Below are 21,267 nucleotides of genomic sequence, written 5' to 3' on the forward strand. Positions count from 1 at the left end.
ACCGTACAATTGCGCTCATTTCACATGCCAGCAAGGTGATGCTTAAAATCCTACAAGCTAGGCTTCAGCAGTATGCGAACCGAGAACTACCAGAAGTACAAGCTGGGTTTCGAAGAGGCAGAGGAACTAGAGATCAAATCGCCAACATTAGCTGAATCATGGAGAAAGCAAGAGAATTCCAGAAAAACGTCTATTTCTGCTTCATTGACTTCGCTAAAGCCTTTGATTGTGTGGATCACAACAAACTGTGGCAAATTCTGAAAGAGATGGGGGTACCAGACCACCTTACCTGTCTCCTGAGAAACCTGTACGAGGGTCAAGAAGCAACAGTAAGAACCAGACATGGAACAACCGAGTGGTTCAAAATTGGGAAAGGAGTACGACAAGGCTGCATATTGTCGCCCTGCTTATTTAACTTATATGCAGAGGACATCATGAGAAACGCCGGGTTGGCTGAATCACAGGTCGGAATTAAGATTGCCGGGAGAATTATCAACAACCTCAGATACGCAGACGATACCACCCTAATGGCAGAAAGCGAAGAGGAACTAAAGAGCCTCTTGTTGAGGGTGAAAGAGGAGAGTGCAAAAGCTGGTTTGAAACTCAACATTAAAAAAACGAAGATCATGGCATCTGGCCCCATCACTTCCTGGCATATGGAAGGGGAAGAAATGGAAGCAGTGACAGATTTTACTTTCTTGGGCTCCAAGGTCACTGCAGATGGTGACTGTAGCCATGAAATTAAAAGACGCTTGCTCCTTGGGAGGAAAGCTATGGCAAACCTAGACAGCATAGTAAGAAGCACAGACATCACCTTGCTGACAAAGGTCCGTCTAATCAAAGCTATGGTTTTCCCAGTAGCAACGTATGGCTGTGAGAGCTGGACTATAAGGAAGGCTGAGCGCGAAGAATTGATGCTTTCGAACTGTGGTGCTGGAGAAGACTCTTACGAGTCCCCTGGACTGCAAGGAGGTCAAATCAGTCCATCCTAAAGGAAATCAACCCTGAGTGCTCATTGGAAGGACAGATACTGAAGCTGAAGCTCAAATATTTTGGCCACCTAATGCGAAGAGAAAACTCTCTGGAAAAGACCCTGATGCTGGGAAAGACTGAAGGCAAAAGGAGAAGGGGACGGCAGAAGATGAGTTGGCTAGATAGCATCACTGATGATGCTATCTAGTCCAATGAATATGAACTTGAGCACGCTCCGGGAGAGAGCGGAGGAAAGGAAGGCCTGGCGTGCTATGGTCCATGGGGTCACGAAGAGTCGGACACGACTGAACAACAAAAAGCACATATAAAGGAGTCGATCTTGATCCCACTAAGAATCCAGAAGCAGAAGCCCCAGTAAAGGTGCAGGGTAAAACCCTGGTGTAGAGAAGCCCAATATATGTCAAGTGCCACCAGAAACACTTGAAAATGGCTCTATAAATTGCTATGGCATGAGACACTTGAGCCAGCTCCGCTGTGACTCATCACAGCTTTCGCAAGACTTCAGAGAGCGTGGCAGTGGCTGTGGCAGATCCGTGGCGCTGCTGGTGTGAGCAGACCCACCCCCATGGAGGAAGTAAGCAGCTGAGGGCAACAGGCACATTAGCTCTTAATCTGTCTTGTATGCATTCAGTATTACAGTTGGGACAAATGCAAAATGACCCTCCCTTTGAGCTTTTGTGTGCCTTGATAGATAAAACAATTATTTATTGATGTGACGAATTTTTATGCTGCTCCTCAGCGAAAAAGGCTGCCAGAGCAGCTTACAAATTACCAGTAAAAGACAGCCTCTGCCCACAGGCTTACAATCTAAAAAGGTACGACAAACAAGGAAAAAGGAATGGGGAGGGAAGAGAGGAAAAAATTAATTCTTCCAGCAGGGCTGCTGGAATGGCCCTGTTCTCCCTCACATCTCCTTCTGTACAGCCTGCTGGGATAGCGTACTGCCCTCTGATGGCTTCAACCTTGTCCAAGCCACTGGGATTTGTGTCACATCCCATTTCATTTTGCTGTTCATCTGCACTGGCTGCTGGCCCATTTCCAAGCCCAATTCAAAGTACATTAACATTCAAAGCCCTAACAGCTTGGCGTCAGGTTACCTGAAGGATCATCTCTTCCCATATATACTTGCCCAGACTCTACAATTGTCTTCAGTGGTCCTTCTCTGGGAGCCCCCACTGAATGAAGTGAGGTGGGTGGCTACAAGGAAGAGAGCCTTTTCTGCTGTGGCCCCCTGGTTGTGGAATGAGCTTCCCAGAGAGGCTTGCCTGGCACCTATGTTGTGCTCTTTTCGGCACCAGGTGAAGACCTTTTTATTTTCCCAGGCATTTTAGTCTTTCAGTCGCTGTTGTTTTAAATCTGTTATGATATTTTAAATCTTTGCACTGCTGCTAGGTTTTATTTTTGTTTTTATTTTATATTGTAGATTTAAACTTTTATATTGTATTTTATCATGTTCTGGAACTTACTATTGTTTTGGGAAGTGGGAAGCATGAAACAGCTCGTTCATCCTGTTTTTCACAGCTTCTTTTTCATCATGGGTCAGTTCTTCAGAATGTGGGGACTGACTTTACCTAAGAACCGAAGGATTGCTTTGTTCCTGACCTGATGCCAACTGGAGGTTCTATATCTCATGGCAATTTTGATGGTGCCCCAGTGTTATTACTTATCTTGGAATACTTATTCCCAGAGATATATCTCAAATTATTAAGATTAATTTGAATAATTTGATTAAAGAGGTTTCTTGGGATTTAGATAGATGGGCATCTTTAAAGCTGAGTTTGTGGGGTAAGGTTAATACATGTAAGATGTTGTCTGGTATCCAGAGGTATACTACTCCTGAATATGGATGTTCTATTTAGTAATAGCTACTGGTAGACTTACCTAGGTTTTTAGCCAAACCTTTTTAAAAGCCAACTAAACCCATGACAATTGTCACATCTAGTGGCTGTGAATCCCATTTACTACTATTTATTTATTTATTTATTTATTTCTATACCGCCCAATAGCCGAAGCTCTCTGGGTGGTTCACAAAAATTAAAACCAAACACACAATAAAACAATTTAAAATATATAGAACATTAAAACCACAATATAACAATACAACCACAATAAAATCTAGCAGCAGTGCAGGAGTTTAAAATACAGATTTAAAACAGCAAAGATAAAAATTTAGAAAGCTAAAATGCCTGGGAAAATTAAAAGGTCTTCACCTGGCGCCGAAAGGAATACAATGTAGGCGCCAGGCGAACCTCACTAGGGAGCTCATTCCAGAGCCGGGGTGCCACAACAGAAAAAGCCCTCCTCCTAGTAGCCACCCACCTCACTTCCTTTGGCAGGGGCTCACGGAGAAGGGCCGCTGATGATGATCTTAAGGTCCGGGCAGGCACATATGGGAGGAGGCGATCCTTCAGGTAACCTGGCCCCAAGCCATTAAGGGCTTTAAATGTTAATACCAGCACTTTGAATCGGGCCCGGAAATGGACTGGCAACCAGTGCAGCTGGAAAAGTACTGGCGTAATATGAGCTCGCAGGCCAGTCCCTGTTAACAATCTTGCTGCCCTATTTTGGACCAGCTGAAGTTTCCGGACCATTTTCAAAGGCAGCCCCACGTATAACGCATTGCAGTAATCCAGACGAGAAGTTATCAGAGCATGGATAACTGTAGCTAGGCTATCTCTGTCCAGATAAGGGCGTAGTTGGTATACCAGCCTAAGCTGATAAAAAGTGCTCCGTGCCACTGAGTTCACCTGTGCCTCAAGTGACAGTTCTGGATCTACTACTACTACTACTACTAATTTCTATACCCATTGCCAATAGCCAATGCTGTCTGGACGGTTTACAAAAAGTGTAAAAGTGTCTAAATGTTCTGCAAAGAAGTGCTTCCTTTGAGCAATCCAAGACCTCCGAGAACAGTCTTCACCAACCTGGCACCCTCCAGATGTGCTGGACTACAATTCCCATACTCCCCAGCTAGCATGGCTCATGCACACATTTTAGGGATGCTCCATTAAAATGTTATTTCTATCTGCAGAGTATGTCCAGATGATTCCAGGATTATTCGAGAGCAAAATGCTCATGGTTGGCGAACTGGATATCCCATTCCTCAAGAAGGAATGTGAATTGAAGACAAATTTCACACCCTTGCTCAAAATATTTTTACACATAACTACGATGAAGTGGTGGATGGTTGGTGACTCATCATTTGGCATGCAAAACTGTTTTGAACATTTGCAGAGTTAAAGTTGATAATAACAGAAAGAGACTTCCCTGTAATAATCCTCCCAGTATTTTGGAGTCTGAAGTTTCTATGAGATGCCCCAACATTGATTCTTGCCCGGTGCTTCATATGGGAGCACAGATACTGCCCCCAGAGCCAAAATATGTAAAAATGAATGAGGAACTGGATAGTGCCCAAAGTATTTTAAGACTGAAGCTCCAATCAATGTCCCAGGCAGAAGGCGCTGCATGTGGTATTGTTGGGAAGAAGTGTAGAGAGGTGAAGGTGTGAGCTGATTAGCTGTAGATCTCACGGCCCCACCTGCCGTTAACCACACCCATTTCCCTTATGCACCTGCCTCTTATCAGCCATGCTCCTCCTTTAAAGAAGCAGGCATTAAGTATAATAAATAGTAGTTCTGAGCATGTACAGAGTCCCTTTCCCCATCACCAACTGTAGGCTCTCCCCACACAGACTTTAAGAAACAGGATTTTCGTCCCGGATAGATGGCAGGAGCCAGATCCGTAAGAACATCTCCGTTTTCTGAAATTACGTACTGTTTACATTTCTCTTCACTGCATTTTGAGAACGCAGCCCCCAAAATATTGGAATGTGTAGCACTTACAGGGCCACTCCTGCAGCTGACAGTGCCAGGTAGCTGTAATCGCTGGGTGGATTTCACCCCCAGCAGAACGTCAGCAGAACATCAAAAATTTCCAGAGGGAGGCCGTGTTCGTCTGTTGCAGCAACATGATTGTCACTCTCCGTACTTAATATTGATTGATTGATTGATTGATTGGAACCCAAGGCGGCTTACATGATCCTCCTCCTCTCCATTTTATCCTCACAACAACAACCCTGTGAGGTGGGTTGGGCTGAGAGTCTGTGACTGGCCCAAAGTCACCCAGTGAGCTTCCATGGCTGAGTGGGGACTAGAACCCGGATCTCCCGGCTTCCAGTCCAACACTCTTGCCACTACACCACGCTGGCATGGATTTCCTTCTAACCTCACTGTTTACAATCCTTCCCCCACCCCAGCCCACACACACATGCGCTGTAGATAAAGCTGAAAGCTCCATGCCTCTGCTGCAGTGGGCTATAGTCCACGGAAGCCTATGCTGAAATAAATGTGTTAGTCTTTAAGGTGCCACAAGATTCTTGGTTGTTTTATCGCCAAGGACGTGACTCTTTTTGCAAGCCCCTGTGGAGATCCCAACATGTTGCTTACATAACAAGGGCAGAAGACGAGTTATGAATCATCCTCTAGGTTTCCATGGCAATAAACTCAGCCCTTCTATTGTTTTCCACTCCAATGGGGCAATGCTTTAATTTGATCCTGATAATTGGGCCTCAGGCATATGACTGCATGATTTCAAGTCTTGTGACCCTCACATTGGCAACATCAGCTTCTGGGGCACGATCCTTTCCTGTACCAAAGGCAGTTGCCCTGCTCCCTTGCCACATGCTGCTATGCATGGAGATGATCTGAAATATATCATTGAAATATATATAAATATATCATGAAATATATTTAGTTCCCCTCTACTCAGCACTGGTTAGGCCTCATCTGGAGTACTGTGTCCAGTTCTGGGCACCACACTTTAAGAAGGATGCAGACAAGCTGGAGAGGGTTCAAAGGAGGGCAACAAAGATGATCAGGGGACTGGAAACAAAGCCCTATGAAGAGAGACTGAAAGAACTGGGCATGTTTAGCCTTGAGAAGAGAAGACTGAGGGGAGATATGATAGCACTCTTCAAGTACTTGAAAGGTTGTCACAGAGAAGAAGGCCAGGATCTCTTCTTGATCATCCCAGAGTGCAGGACACGGAATCATGGGCTCAAGTGACAGGAAGCCAGATTCCGGCTGAACATCAGGAAAAACTTCCTGAGTGTCAGAGCAATACGGCAATGGAACCAATGACCCAGGGAGGTGGTGGGCTCTCCCACACTGGAGGCCTTCAAGACGAGGCTGGACAGCCATTTGTCAGGGATACTCTGACTTGGATTCCTGCATTGAGCAGGGGGTTGGACTCGATGGCCTTGTAGGCCCCTTCCAACCCTACTATTCTATGATTCTATGATTCTATTGGCCAAGTGTGTGTGTGTGGGAGAGAGAGATAAACTTATTTGCTTGCTTGCCTGCTTCCAACCACCCTGTCTTTCCAGCAAGAAAAAGAGCACTCAAGGCATTTCTTCCTAAACCTTTCATCATTTTCCAAACTTTGAGTAAGCCAGACACACGGGTGGAAGCATCAGAATTAGTTCTGCAGGGCGAGGGCAAATCAGCTGAGGATCCGGTCATGTCTATTTGCAGTTACAACTGGGGTGTTAAACAGCTCCCCCCCCCCCACTTTCCCCTGTCCGTCTATCATTTGGCGGTTTCCCGGCTTTTGTACATCTCGGCCCCTATTGAAAGACCTCCCTTATGGCTTAATTACAGGCAGTAAAGAGCTTTAAGCTAAAATATGCATGTATTTGGGGGGGTATTTTTGCCCTCCCCTTTTTGCCTTCGGCCCCACACAGCACTGGAATGCTACCCCCCACCCCCAGAGCTTCTCTGGACTTGAATTTGGCTCTCAGTCTGGAAGAGGTTCAACCCTCCGCATCCCTTTGATTGGCATGTGTGGGAGCTTGTCTTCCCAATCAGTTAGCAGCTGCAGGCTGATCCAGATGGGGATGAAATGTATTATATTTATATCCTGACTTTCGACTAAAAATAGTGCTCAAGGATAATAAAATACAGATAAAACAGCAGTATAATTAAACATTAAAACTCAAATAAGAACACGTCCATTAAAGATACACCAGTAAGAAAGAAAATAACAGCACACATCAGGGTAAAACCTACTTCTTCAGCAAATAAGTTCAGGGCGCAATCCTATGCATGTTTAGACAGAAAAAGTCCTACAATTCCTAGCATTCCCCAGCCAGCGTTGCTGGCTGGAGAATGCTAGGAACTGAAGGACTTTTTTCTGACTGAACATGCATAGGATTTCACCCTTAGATTCCAAGGGTTTCTTTGAATAAAAAGGTCTTTGCCAGCCAACAGGTCAACAGAGAGGGAGCCGCCCTACCCTCCCTCGGCAAGGCGCTCCAGAGTCTGGGAGCGACTACCAAGAAGGGTTCTAGCATCCCCACCAGGGTCCCGCTCCAGATCCCACACAAAGACAGAACTGCTACTGACTTTTTAAAAGCCATTTGTGCAATTGCTGATTGAGTGAATCTGTGGCAGTGGAGAGACTGAGCTCTGAAGCTGCAGATGCTCCTGGTTCGAATCCCGGCTGTGCCACAATCGTTAGGTGCATTCCCGGGAGCTGTTATGCTCTCCAGCTCAGCCACTCCTCTGCAATAGTGGGATTGAAGACTTTCACCATGAAGAGAGAAGGCCATTCTTCAGATCTCGCCTCCATCATGAACACTGGAGATGCATGGGCCAGCCATAATCTCTCTGTCCCAGTCTTCCATCTTCAGCAAAGGGACAATAATCCTGACCTACCTAACGGGCGCTCTTGTGAAAATGGCATAATAATTTATACGAAGCAGTCTGAAAATTCAAAAGCACTAAAAAAATTGTTTTAAAAACTCTAAATGCTTTGCTTTTTCTGATACAAGAACATTGTACTGCCCTGGCCACTTATTATAATACATGTTTGACTAGATTAGAACCAACAGGATGGAAATTGCAGGGAAGCATATCTCAGCTACACATTAGGCAGAAGTTCCTAACAGTGAGAGCTGTTCAGCAGGGGAACAGCCTGCCTCAGGAGGTGGCTGGTTCTCCTTGTCTAGAGACATTTAAGCAGAGGGTTGGGTGGCCATCTGTCAGGGATGCTGCAGCTGCACCCCGCAGAGCAGAGCCTGCATTGAACGGGGGGTTGGACTGGATGACCTCTGAGATCCCTTCCAATTCTATGCTTCTATGGTTTATTTATTTATTATTACATTTCTTAAGCACCTCATAGACAAAGTCTCTTTAGCCGTTGTACATAATAAAATACAATTAAATCCACAATTAAACACCAGCACAGATAAAAAGTCCAGCAGATGCATACCAGCCTCACACCATAAAAGGCACCACGCATGTTGTTGTTGTTCAGTCGTTCAGTCGTGTCCGACTCTTCGTGACCCCATGGACCACAGCACGCCAGGCCTTCCTGTCCTGCACTCTCTCCTGGAGTGTGCTCAAGTCCATATTCACCACATCGGTGATGCTATCCAGCCATCTCATCCTCTGCCGTCCCCTTCTCCTTTTGCCTTCAGTCTTTCCCAGCATCAGGGTCTTTTCCAGGGAGTTTTCTCTTCGCATTAGGTGGCCAAAATATTTGAGCTTCAGCTTCAGTATCTGTCCTTCCAGTGAGCACTCAGGGTTGATTTCCTTTAGGATTCACTGATTTGACCTCCTTGCAGTCCAAGGGACTCGTAAGAGTCTTCTCCAGCACCACAGTTCGAAGGCATCAATTCTTCGGCGCTCAGCCTTCCTTACAGACCATACATGACTAAAGCTAAAACAGCCAACAAGAGCAGGAGTTAAAACCAAACCACAGGGACTAAAATGCAGATCTGAAAAAGCCTGGGAGAAGATAAAAGACCTCGGCCTGGTGCGGCAAAGACAGTAAGGCACACACAGGCAGTTCTACGAAGGAGGGCAAATGTTATCTGAGGAGCACCTCCCTCCACAGCCAGTTGTCTTCCTATTCTGGCTCACTTAAGTATTCTGTAAATTTCCTGCTGGATTGCAGGAACGGACAATACCGGGTCTTTCCAGACATTATTGGGCGGTTTAAATGTACAGCCAGCAAACAAACAAACATGCTCCTTCTCTGTGCAGTCCCAGTCATCCTGCCGTCAGGAAGATACGCCTTGCTGGTAGGAGAGGCGGAGTGCACAACTTTCCAAAAACAAAACAAGTGAAAGCAAGAGCAAGGACGGGAAAGCGTGTGTGCGTAGAAAGAGCTGCTCAGGACATGAGCATGCCTCGTGAGCACATGATGGAGAATGTGCTTAGCTTCTGGACTTCAGAAGTTGTAAAACTTTTCTTAAGCTCCCAGAACGAGGCAGACAGGGCAGGCCAGCCTTGGCCTGTGTGACCCACCAGAGCACAGGTACTGTTTGACCGAGCCCTCGTGTCCCCCCCGCGCAGACGTCCTTGGGTTGCCACTGTAATACCAGTGGCAGCCCGCTGTTAAAACCAATACTAATATTAAACAGCCTTTAATAGCTGTTGGGAAAACAGAAATGCAACAGGCGAAGCTTTGCCCAGCGTGGGAATGTGTGGATGGGGAAAGCTGTCTCTGTTGAATATTTGCTTGTCCCTCAGTTGTTAACGCCCCAGGAGCTATGCTGGGCAGGGGATGTCAGCTACATTTGGAGGACGTGTGTACCTCCCCCTTTCCCCTAAAGCCAGCGCACCTCTAACGGCTCTTGTAACAACTGCCCGAGACGCAGAAATCCAACCGGTGAAGCTTCTCCCAAACAGAGACGGGAACCTGTTGCATATCCTCCTGCCACAGGAGCCAGGGAAATAAAGGTGCGCGCCTCGGGGGTGTCTCCTCGCCCGGCCGGTGCCGCCAGCAGCAGCCACGGGGCGCTCCGGGCCAGGAACGGCGCAGCTGGGCCGCTTTTCCCTGGGCTGGGCGGGACGGGGCGGGCCCGGCAAGGGCGTCGTTCCGCGCACGTCTATATGAGCTGCCCGCCTGGCCCGGCCCGGGCCAGTCTCGGCTCGGTTGCTGCTGCTCGAACGGCGCCGGCTCTGCGCGAGGCTCCGACGGGACCCACCCAGGTAAGGGAGCGGGGGCGCCTGTGGCCAGGAGGGGGCGCCTTTCCCGGGAGAGGAGCGCCGCTGCCCGCCGCCTCGCCTCGCCTCTGCGAGGCTCGAGGGGGTCCCCCAAACTCCCCCTTCCGCACTGGGTGGACGGGGATTAGCCCCCGAAGTGCTATAGATCCACCCCCCCCCCGTGATGCAGCTTCGTGGGGGAGGCCTCTCTCCGGCCCCACCCCGCGAAGAGCTGCCAGCCGGGCGGGGGCGCCGCGAGTCCGCGAGGCGCGAGAGGGGGCCCCGACGGGGAAGCCTGCGCCTGCTTTGCGGGGGAGGGCTGTTGCCCGGGCAGTGCCGTCCCGCGGCCCCCCTCCTTCCTGGGGGGCTGCACGGCACAGGTTTGTGGAAGAGGGCAGCAGTTCCCCGTGCAGCCGTGGGCGTGTCTGCCTGGGAGTGAGGCCCTTTGAGGTCGATGAGACCGACTCCCGAGTAAGCGTGGAGTCTCGGGTCGCCCTATTTACACCGGGGGCCGCCGGCGTGACGCGGGGCGCCGCGAGGGGGCGTGATTCCCGGGGGAAGGGCTGGGCGGAATAGGAACGTGAGAAAAGGAACTGGTTGCGACGCAGGGGTCCCTGCCCCGAGGAGCCTCCAACGCGCATGTTGAGAGTTGGGGAGATGCGAGTGCGCGGGGAGCGCGATTTGCGCGAATAGGGTCGGATCCCGGCCAGGCTCTGCCGTTCTGTGGTCTCTGCCCGGCTTGGGGGATCCTCCGCTGCCCCCAACCACAGCTCGCCCCGTCCAGCAAGGTCTCCCAGCCCTGTGCGAGCCGCAGTTTCTGGCGGCTGCTCTGGGGAGGAAGGCTTGGGGAAGTCCGCACGCACCTCAGCCTGGATCTAGCCCATCCTCGTGGACGTACTTTGGACTTGCTTTCGTTGGATCAGGACTGAGGAGCTGCGGGAGGGTTTGAAGGTGGCGAGCATGGAGAGGCGCCCGAACCAGTAGGCTTCTTGCTCTGAGCAGGCCTTCGCCAGCCAGCCGCCCTCCGGGCCTGCTGGGCTACAGCTCCCAGTGTCCTCCGTCAGGCTGGGGATGCTGGGACTTGTAGTCCAACACCCCGCAGGGCCCCGGGTTGGGGAAGGCTGGCCCAGAGCACGCGTCGGGTACTTCAGGGCTTCCAGAATCAGAAGCCCTCGGGGCTGCTCCGAAACCAAAGTGGCATCACTGGCAACGAGTGACTGTGGTGCCCCACCCTGATCGACTTCTGAATACGTTGGCAGGTTAAAAAAAATTTTTTTTTAAATTGCACATGTAGCCTGTTTTGCAACTTTATTGCACAGTTGACGCGCGTGATTTCTCCCCGTCATATTCGAGGACGAATCCGCATGCATGTATCTAATTGCAATCACCCGCGCTGTGCGCACACACACGCATGCCATTTGCTGGACGGGCAGGTTTGTTGCGCAGTAATAACTTGAACCAAGGATGTCCGTTAATGCTTAGCATGTGGGAGGCCCACATTGCTGGGTTCACAAGGGGGATGCCCTGTTTGGGCTGTCCTGTTCGGGCTGTTTGTCTTGGCTTTTGCAGAGGAGTTACCTGAGTAGGTAGCCAGGAACGGGCACCTGAGCCCAGCGTCCCCCAAGCCTGACACCCCAGGCAGTCACTTGGGTCGCTAGTCCCTAGATCCGTCCCCGGAAGCCCCGTTGCAGTTCTCGGCCCTCTTTCCCCACTTCTGTCTGAGCAGGGACGGGTGTTCCGCTGCCTCGGGCAGCCTCCTTCAACCTCCAGATGTGCTGGACTACAACTGTGCTGGCTGGGGGTGGTGGGAGTTGCAGTCCAACACATCTGGAGGGTGCCAGCTGAGAAAGGCTGGCCCTTTGATACCACTGCCCGCTCCAGTGCTCAGAGGCCGCTGAGACTGGAGCTCCCAAAACCGTTGGGTGGCGGTGTCAAGGAGCCCTTTGACATGCCTGGACTTCCAAGGAGCCCTTTGACATGCCTGGACTTCCAAGGAGCCCTTTGACATGCCTGGACTTCCAAGGAGCCCTTTGACATGCCTGGACTTCCAAGGAGCCCTTTGACATGCCTGGACTTCCAAGGAGCCCTTTGACATGCCTGGACTTCCAAGGAGCCCTTTGACATGCCTGGACTTCCATGTGGGCGGCCGTTGAGTCCAGAGCTAGAGCAAGGTGACAGGCACAGCAAGGGCCGCCAAAGGCCAAATCACGGGATGCTGAAACTGCGATTCCCACTTCTGGTTCAAAATAGGAGTGTATGTGTGGGGGAAGGAACAGGTTTTGAACTTCTCTCGGAGTGCAGAAATGCTGAACCCCAGCTCAGGTGTTTTGCACGTGTTGGCAAGCAGCCCAGGGACAAGAAGACTTTTTGTAATTGTATGGAAAAAGCTTAACCCTGTGTATGGCAGCCACTGGTGTTATTATTGCGATTATTAAGATGTATATCACCATCAGATGCATCTTTCCCTTCTTCCAAGGAGCTCCCTCATGATACTAGTCCTCAAAGGGGGACTAGTATCAGCTCCCATGAAGCTGATTGGTGGGAGAGTCAGGACAGATAAAAGGAGGACTTCTTTACACAGGGCCTAGTCAAACAATGTAACTCACTTCCACAAGGTGTAGCGATGGCCACCAATTTGGATGGCTTTAAAAGGGGATCAGATAAATTCCTGGAGGCGAAGGCTACCAATGGCTATATGCTGGATCATCAGGAAAAACTTCCTGACTGTTATAGCAATACGACAATGGAACCAATTACCTAGGGAGGTGGTGGGCTCCCCCACACTGGAGGCATTCAAGACGAGGCTGGACAGCCACCTACCTGTCAGGGATGCTCTGACTTCGATTCCTGCATTGAGCAGGGGGTTAGACTCGATGGCCTTGTAGGCCCCTTCCAATTCTACTATTCTATGCTTCTATGCTACCTCTTGTCTCAGGGGCAGTATGCATATGTACACCAGTTGCTGGGGAACACGGGCAGGAGGGTGTTGCACTCATGTCCTGCTTGTGGGTTTCTTTTGGGCAGCTGGGTGGCCGCTGTGTGAACAAAATGCTGGACAAAAAGGTTCCTTGGTCTGATCCAGCGTGGCTCTTCTTATGAGCTATGAGTAGCAAGCATGCTTTTCCTTTCTCCCTTTAATAACAACGTAGCATTTATATCATTGGAATGGCTGGGCTTTAATTAATCATCGCAGTTTGTGTTCCACCTTTCTAACATATCCAAGGCAGCTTGCACCTGGGATAAAAGTGCACAAACTATCATAAAACAACGATCACAAGGGGGAAACCATCTTTAGCCAGAAAGATCAGAGATTAAATACAGTGCTCAGTTGTGAAGCTCCCTGGCTGACTTTGGCCCGGTAGCCCTACCTCGCAGGGTTGTTGGGAGGATATTGTGGGGCAACTGCATCTGTGTATGCCATCCTATGCATAATGGAGGAAGGGTGAGATAGAAATGTGAATGAGGCCAAGAACGTACTGCCTTACAGTGCTCAAGGCACTTCACGGACATTACTGCAGCAATTTTTACAACCCTCTAAGGTGGGTGAGTGTTGTCATCCACATATTGCAGTTGTGAGCTGAGGCCGACATGTTGCAGCTTGCGTAAAGCCGGCTGGTGGCAGTTCATGGCAGAGGCGTGATATGAGTCTGAGACTCCATGGTTCATGGCTCCCGTCTTCTTGCCCCTGTACCGCACCAGTTGCGGCTCCCAGCTATTTCTGTGTGTGTGCACGCGCCTCTCATTTGACATAAAGCCAGCATCCTTCCCTTTGGAACTACGGCAGTGACTATAGAGGGCCTCCTCTGTTTTGTGTCGCTTGGGAACAGGCCAGGCGCTATAATCCTGCTGGCATTGTTTCCGCACTGTAGTTACAAGCCTCTCCCAGCCACCTACAGTTAGCTCCATGGGAGTCCCTCTGCTATGGGGCCACAGGTTGACTCTGCCAGGGGCTGGGGAAGGGGGGCAGCTGAGTGGTGCACATCCCATGCTCTGCATGCAGAAGGCCCCAGCTCTATCCCTGGCAGCAGCACATGGGAATGATCATCCTCTGTCTGAGGTCTTGGAGAGCTGATGCCCCTCTGAGCAGATGAATGTCAGGAATGCCCCTGTAGTCTTCTGAGCCCTGCAATAGCCAGAATCAACAGTCAGACAAAAGGGCTGCTTTCCAAAGCTTTATTTCCATTCAACCTAATGAGGCTTACAGATGCTAATTGCCTGAGACGCAGAGAAAATACAAAGGAACAGCCTACCAGGCATTTCTAAGGGTTAGGACGTCAGTTGGTCTCCGTTTGGAGAAAAGTGCGGCAACTATCTGAACTTAAGGAGTAGGAGGGGAAATTCTCCCCCTTTTCCGTGGGGCCTTGGGGCGCAGCTGCTTATGTCAAGCGAAATGAGCTGAGCACCTCAGCTCGGCTCCCACAACCTCTCGCTTGAGCCTGTGTCTTGCATCTAAAAGCTCAAGTTGTCCCTCCCTTTCCATGCCAGGGTCAGTATCGCTCCCAGGAATGTGAGCAGGGGGGGGGGCTCCCCCTGCAGCTGCGCCTCTGAAACCTGAGGGGGTTCCTCTCCCACGGACTCTATCTCCTCCTCAGAATCAGAGCTACTTTGGGACTCTATGGGCTCAGATCCAACCCTGACAAAGACACCAGGCTGGGTGGACCCATGAGCTGACTCTGCATGAGGCTTCCTGTGTTCAGCTGCGGTCTCACTTAAAACACCCCTGACATACATTTCATTTATGAGAACCAGAGTGGTGTAGTGGTTAGAACACTGGACTGGGACTTGGGAGACCTGGGTTCTAGTCCCTGCTCGGCCATGAAGCTCCCTGGGTGACTTTGGGCCGGTCACTGACTCTCAGCCTAATCTACTTCACAGGGTTGTTGTGAGGATAATATGGAGAGGAGGCGGACCATGTAAGCCGCCTTGGGTTCCTTGTGGGATATAAAGGTAACAAATGAATAAACAAATAATAATCTATTAAATTTATTAGACACTTTAAGAAAAAGGACTCAAGGCATCTTACAGCAAGGGTTAAAACACAGAAAGATGTAAAACAATTTAAAAGGACTAAAAACAATTAAAAATCACCACAACCCAGTAAAACAAGATCAAGAAGCTCTGCCATATGCCATCAAATGCCTGGGAGTAAAGGAGAGATGGCAATGTTGGTGCCAGGCAGACCTCACTGCAGAGGGCATTCCGCAGTTGGGGGGCCACCACCACGAAGGCACTCTCATAAGAACATAAGAGCCCGGTTGAATCAGACCAAGGGTCCCTGTAGTCCAGCATTCTCTTCACACAATGACCAACCGTGTGCCCACGGGGAAACCCACAAGCAGGACATGCGTGCAACATCCCACCCATAATCCCCAGCAACTGGTGTACTGGTGTCTCCCTTGTTCCCATCCTTCAAACTTCCCTTGGAGGAGGGCCTCATATGAACTGGACATACGGATTATCCTGTTGGTTTAGACCAAAAATTCACCTGGGAGCTCACAAACAAGAGCAATGAAGATGAAAGCTTTGGCTTGATGTTCGTAGCCAGCAGAGATATACTGCTCCTGTATGCGGAGACTCCATTCTCTATATTTATTTAATTCTAGTGTTTGTCTCCCACTTTTCAGTGTAGACCAATTCCCAAAGCAGTGTGATAAAAACCCCGAAAAATACAACAATAAACACAGAATACAACAATAAAAGGAAGATAACAATGCAAAAACAAAAGCACTGTAAAACTGTAGCAGCCGATAAAACACTTTATAAAAGCATCAGGTAACATAGTGGATGAAACATCCTCCACCTCCTCGAGGATTTAAACTGAGGTCATTGTGGACAAGACACTTGAAGAGGAGCTGACCAGCTTTGGGTGGCAGGAAGTGTGTGAGCAAGGAGATGGATTCCATTTGCAAGCCCAGGTGGGTAACCTGTTGCTGCTGCTAGGAAATGGGAAGTGTGAAAAGGAAGGGGCTATTTCTTCTTGCAGGTGGCCAGGTAAAGAGGCAGCAACCAGTGATGTAGTGGTAAATTTTGAAATACAGGTGCTCATCATGATGGCCCCCATAGCCAGGGCCCCAAGGAGAGGCAAGAAATGCAGGCAGCTGTGTTGATCCATATCTGTATGTGCGTGTCTGTGTGTATATATTATACATGTGTGCATGGGATCGTGTCTGTATGTAATCAGCACTTTCAGCGAGTGTTTTTTTTAAAGCAGGGAAAATACAGCATTTAATTGTGAACGTGAAAGAAAGTGCAATTTCCTCTTCTTGTTGTTGTTCAGTCGTTAAGTCGTGTCCGACTCTTCGTGAGCCCGTGGACCATAGCACGCCAGGCCTTCCTGTCCTGCGCTCTCTCCTTGATTGTGCTCAAGTTCATATTCATTGCATCGGTGATGCTATCTAGCCATCTCATCCTCTGCCGTCCCCTTCTCCTTTTGCCTTCAGTCTTTCCCAGCATCAGGGTCTTTTCCAGGGAGTTTTCTCTTCACATTAGGTGTCCAAAATATTTGAGCTTCAGCTTCAGTATCTGTCGTTCCATTGAGCAGTCAGGGTTGATTTCCTTTAGTATGGACTGATTTGACCACCTTGCAGTCCAGGGGACTCATAAGAGTCTTCTCCAGCACCACAGTTCGAAAGCATCAATTCTTCGGCGCTCAGCCTTCCTTACAGTCCAGCTCTCACAGCCATACATTACTACTGGGAAAACCATAGCTTTGATTATGCAGACCTTTGTCGGCAAGGTGATGTCTCTGCTTCTTACTATGCTGTCTAGGTTTGCCATAGCTTTCCTCCCAAGGAGCAAGCGTCTTTTAATGTCATGGCTACAGTCACCATCTGTGGTGATCTTGGAGCCCAAGAAAATAAAATCTGTTACTGCTTCCATTTCTTCCCCTTCTATATGCCAGGAAATGATGGGGCCAGATGCCATGATCTTAGTTTTTTTAATGTTGAGTTTCAAACCAGCTTTTGTACTCTCCATTTTCACCCTCAACAAGAGGCTCTTTAGATCCTCTTCGCTTTCTGCCATTAGGGTGGTATCGTCTGTGTATCTGAGGTTGTTGATAATTCTCCCAGCGATCTTAATTCCAACCTGTGATTCATCCAACCCGGCTTTTCTCACGATGTACTCTGCATATAAGTTAAATAAGCAGGGCGACAATATACAGCCTTGTCATACTCCTTTCCCAATTTTGAACCAATCGGTTGTTCCATGTCCGGTTCTTACTGTTGCTTCTTGACCCTCGTACAGGTTTCTCAGGAGACAGGTAAGGTGGTCTGGTACCCCCATCTCTTTCAGAATTTGCCAGTTTGTTGTGATCCGCACAATCAAAGGCTTTAGCATAGTCAATGAAGCAGAAATAGACGTTTTTCTGGAATTCTCTTGCTTTCTCCATGATTCAGCTAATGTTGGCGATTTGATCTCTAGTTCCTCTGCCTCTTTGGAACCCAGCTTGTACTTCTGGTAGTTCTCGGTTCGCATACTGCTGAAGCCTAGCTTGTAGGATTTTGAGCATCACCTTGCTGGCATGTGAAATGAGCGCAATTGTATGGTAGTTTGAACACTCTTTGGCGTTGCCCTTCTTTGGAATTGGAATGTAAACTGACCTTTTCCAGTCTTGTGGCCACTGTTGAGTGTTCCAAATTTGTTGGCATATTGAGTGCAGCACTTTAACAGCATCATCTTTTAGGATTTTAAATAGCTCAGCTGGAATACTGTCATCTCCACTAGCTTTGTTAGTAGTGCTTCCTAAGGCCCACTTGACTTCACCCTCTAGGATGTCCAGCTCAAGTTCAGTGACTGCACTAACATGGCTATCAGGGACATTAAGATCTTTCCTATATAGTTCTTCTCTGTATTCCTTCCACCTCTTCTTAACCTCATCTGCTTCTGTTAGGTCCCTGCCTTCTTTGTCCTTTATCATGCCCGTCTTTGCACAAAACGTTCCCTTGAGATCTCCAATTTTCTTGAAGAGATCTCTAGTCTTTCCCATTCTGTTGTTTTCCTCGATTTCTTTGCATTGTTCATTTAAGAAGGCCTTCTTGTCACTCTTTGCTATTCTCTGGAACTCTGCATTCAGTTGGATATATCTTTCCCTTTCTCCCTTGCTTTTCGCTTCCCTTCTTTCCTCAGCTACTTGTAAAGCCTCATCAGACAGCCACTTGGCTTTCTTGCATTTCTGTTTCTTTGGGATGGATTGAGTTGCTGCCTCCTGAACAATGTTACGGACCTCTGTCCATAGTTCCTCAGGCACTATGTCTATCAGGTCTAATCCCTTAAATCTATTCCTCACCTCCACTGTATATTCATAAGGAATATGATTTAGGTCATACCTGAATGGTTTAGTGGTTTTCCCGACGTTCTTCAACTTAAGCTGAAATTTTGCGATAAGAAGCTCATGATCTGAGCCACAGTGAGCTCCAGGTCTCGTTTTTTGCTGACTGTATGGAGCTTCTGTTCTGCTATATCACAGTGTCACCTAGAGGTTAAGTAGTGGAAAAGCAGGGAAGGAAGTGCTCATTGTGTAGCGCTCGGATCTCAGTGCTGTGGCGAAACCAAAAGTAGATTCAGTGAATTAACAGCCTTGTGTAGAAAAGCTCCATACTGTTGCTGGGAAAATCCCCCCCCCCCCGTCCCAGCTGCTGTGAGGATTGTAGCTAAGCTCAGAGATGTCTGCAGGGGGTGGCAGATGACGTCAGTGCACCTGCTAATAAAAAAGCACAACTCAGCTCTGCCTCCCTGACGACCGATCCAGAGCCGGATCCTCCTCACGGTGATCCTGCGGAGCCGCCGGCTGGCTCCGGAGTGCCAGCGATACGGCTGCCACTGCCTTATCGCTGGCTGAGGGGGAATGTCTCCAGACGCAAATGGCGTTCAGTACGCCATTTGCGGCCGTAAGGGTCTTAGATTAAGCTAAATGCAGCTGTAAATGGCTGCATTTAGCTTAAACTAAGGGCTTTACGGCTGCAAATGGCGTCTGGTACGCCATTTGCATCTCTCCTTTTTCACGCAGTAGTCCGGAACGGTAGGTAAGGGTTTTGTACAACCCTAGCAAGCCCATGTGAAAACTGCTTGCGTGAGTTTTGAGTGTCATGAATCTGTGAGGTCTCGCTCCTCACTCTGCAGTGCATGAGAAAATGTCTGTATGAACATGTGAACTGGAGGGTTTAAAAAAATAAAATAAAGGTATGTGATGCAGCCATTGACCCTGCCTGCCCACAAGTATTTTGAAAACAAAAGGGTTAATTAGGATTTTGATGCTTTCGAAGGCCACAAATAGTTTTTGTTGTCTAAATATTTGGTTTTCCAAGTGGGCTGTTATCACCTAAATCTGAAGCCCTCCCGCTTAGTGTTCAGTGAAGGCATTCTTTGCTCTTAGGGGAATGGCCTAGGCTTGTCTTCACCAGCCTGGGTCTCATTCTTAAAGAGTATTGTGATGGCACTGAAGTGTGGGGTGAAGAAAGAAGATTAAATGTATTCAGACAGAATCAACTTTCTTTCCAGTCTCCTAAAAGAAGATAGGTTCGGGCATCCCGTACAGGCACATATCCAAGTCTTGTCTGAAAATCTACAAGCTCCTGGGTAGAATGAAACTGCTCTGAAGGCAATGGTCTTACAAGCAATTAGCTTTAGACAGGCTTGCAAAGAGGCATTTGCATAATCACCCCTGGTGACTCACAGTTGTCTCCAGGTGATCAGGACCTGAAGAAACTTCAAGGGAGGGAGGGTGCTATTGCGTTCATGTCCTAGTTGTGGGCCTCCCACAGGCAGCTGGTTCTCCATTGTTACCTTCTTGTGTTCTTAAAGTTGAGGTTTCCCCCCTTTCTCTTTAAACATAAATTCCAGAACATCAGTGTGTTTCAAACGGCTCACTCAGGTACAAGTGGGAAGGTGGACTAGTACGTTTTTCTTGTGAGTTAACAATGTTATGTACTTATTTGTAAGGCTCACTTAAAAGAGAGACATAGAGGAGTAGTGCTAAGACAGTGCTTTTGAGCATGTACAGAGTGCTTTTCCTTCACCACTAAGTAACCACAACTAACCCCCCATGCTTAGGGCTAGGCTGGTAAAACATCTAAGCAGGGTGGAGACCCAGTATGTTTTTCGAAAGCCTGCAAATTAAAAAAAAACAAGATGTTGAACTGGGATTTTCAAACAAAACCCAGTCAGAAAGCAGAAACCAAAACCACTGGATCTGGTTAGGCTGGTTTCTAATTGGATAGTGGAAAATTATCTCTCAATTTTATTGACTAATTTGTTTGGAATGTTTGGTATGGAGGTTCTTGATTCACTGCAATGGTCGAATGGGATGCGCAGTCCGCTTCACACTCATAATGTTTGATTCCCTCAGTCAGTGATGTTTGCCTAAAACCAGGAAGTCTGTGATTCTGATAATCTCACATTCTGTGCCTGGAAAACCTAGATTCTGCAGTTGGAATGAATTACGCAGATCAAGTCCAGCTGCAAACTTTCCATTTCTGTTGTTCTTGTTTCTTAGACACCTTTCTAAAAAAAAAAAAAAGACTCAAGATGACTTAGAACACAAACAAAGCATACAACATTTCAACCATCTACAACTAAAATGCAACCACTTGTAGCCCTCCGGATGTTTTGGCCTACAAGTCCCATCAGCCTTAGCATGGTGAGGGATGATGGGAGTTATAGGCCAACACATCTGGAAGGGTACAAGTTGCCCAGCCCTGCCATAAAACAACTAAAACGTCTGTAACAACCATAAATAATTGAACAGATGCATACATCCACCCATCATATGTCATCAAATGCCTGGGAATACATTAAAGGAGATGCTTTGTTTTTGAGCATACTACAGCATGCCCCCCCCGCCACGCAAATCTGAGCCTTGAAGTCTTTTTAAAATCCCTAGCAAAGACCTTGTTATATCCTTTGGTTACCCTACCAAGAGGTAGCAGATGTGTTTACCTCTATGGTGACTCAAAATAACCTTCAGGCAATGGTTGAAAGTGACTCACTAGAGATAAGTGGGAATTGAGTCATGCCTGCAGTTTAGGCTTTGCTTCTTGAAGGTTTCATTTGGATCCTCCCTATCCAGTCCATTAACTGCAAGAAAGCCAGCATGCATGCGCTAGCTGATATTTGCATTTATGCGAGAGAGAGAGAGAGAGAGAGCTGGAAAAAGTGCAGAAAAGGGCAACTAAAATGATCAAAGGGCTGGAGCAACTCCGCTGTGAGGGAAGGTTGGGATTGTTTAGCTTGGAAAAAAGGCGAGTGAGGGGAGACATGACAGAGGTGTACAGAATTATGCCTGGTG

The 21,267-nt window shown here is 48.2% G+C and overlaps 1 protein-coding gene across 6 annotated transcripts in view; it reads left to right on the forward strand.

Annotated features, from left to right (window-relative positions):
* Positions 1 to 9,092: 9,092 nt before the first annotated feature.
* The window catches only part of LGALS3 (galectin 3), a 35,881-nt gene continuing 23,706 nt past the window's right edge, over positions 9,093 to 21,267 (forward strand). For 3 of the 6 annotated variants that reach the window (XM_084835200.1, XM_084835238.1, XM_084835229.1), the window contains exon 1: positions 9,921 to 9,989. Coding sequence is in view for 1 of the 6 variants with exons in the window: in XM_084835220.1 (XP_084691346.1) it covers positions 10,438 to 10,454 (17 nt within the window). In the remaining 5 variants the exon portion in view is untranslated. Of the gene's footprint in view, positions 9,313 to 9,920; positions 9,990 to 10,034; positions 10,455 to 21,267 lie in introns of those variants that run through there. The other 3 variants (XM_084835249.1, XM_084835210.1, XM_084835220.1) reach the window with 3 other exon arrangements.

The sequence above is a fragment of the Heloderma suspectum genome, chromosome 1, assembly GCF_057233095.1.
Source record: "Heloderma suspectum isolate Gila_16-S chromosome 1, 16-S_ref, whole genome shotgun sequence".
NCBI lineage: Eukaryota > Metazoa > Chordata > Lepidosauria > Squamata > Helodermatidae > Heloderma > Heloderma suspectum.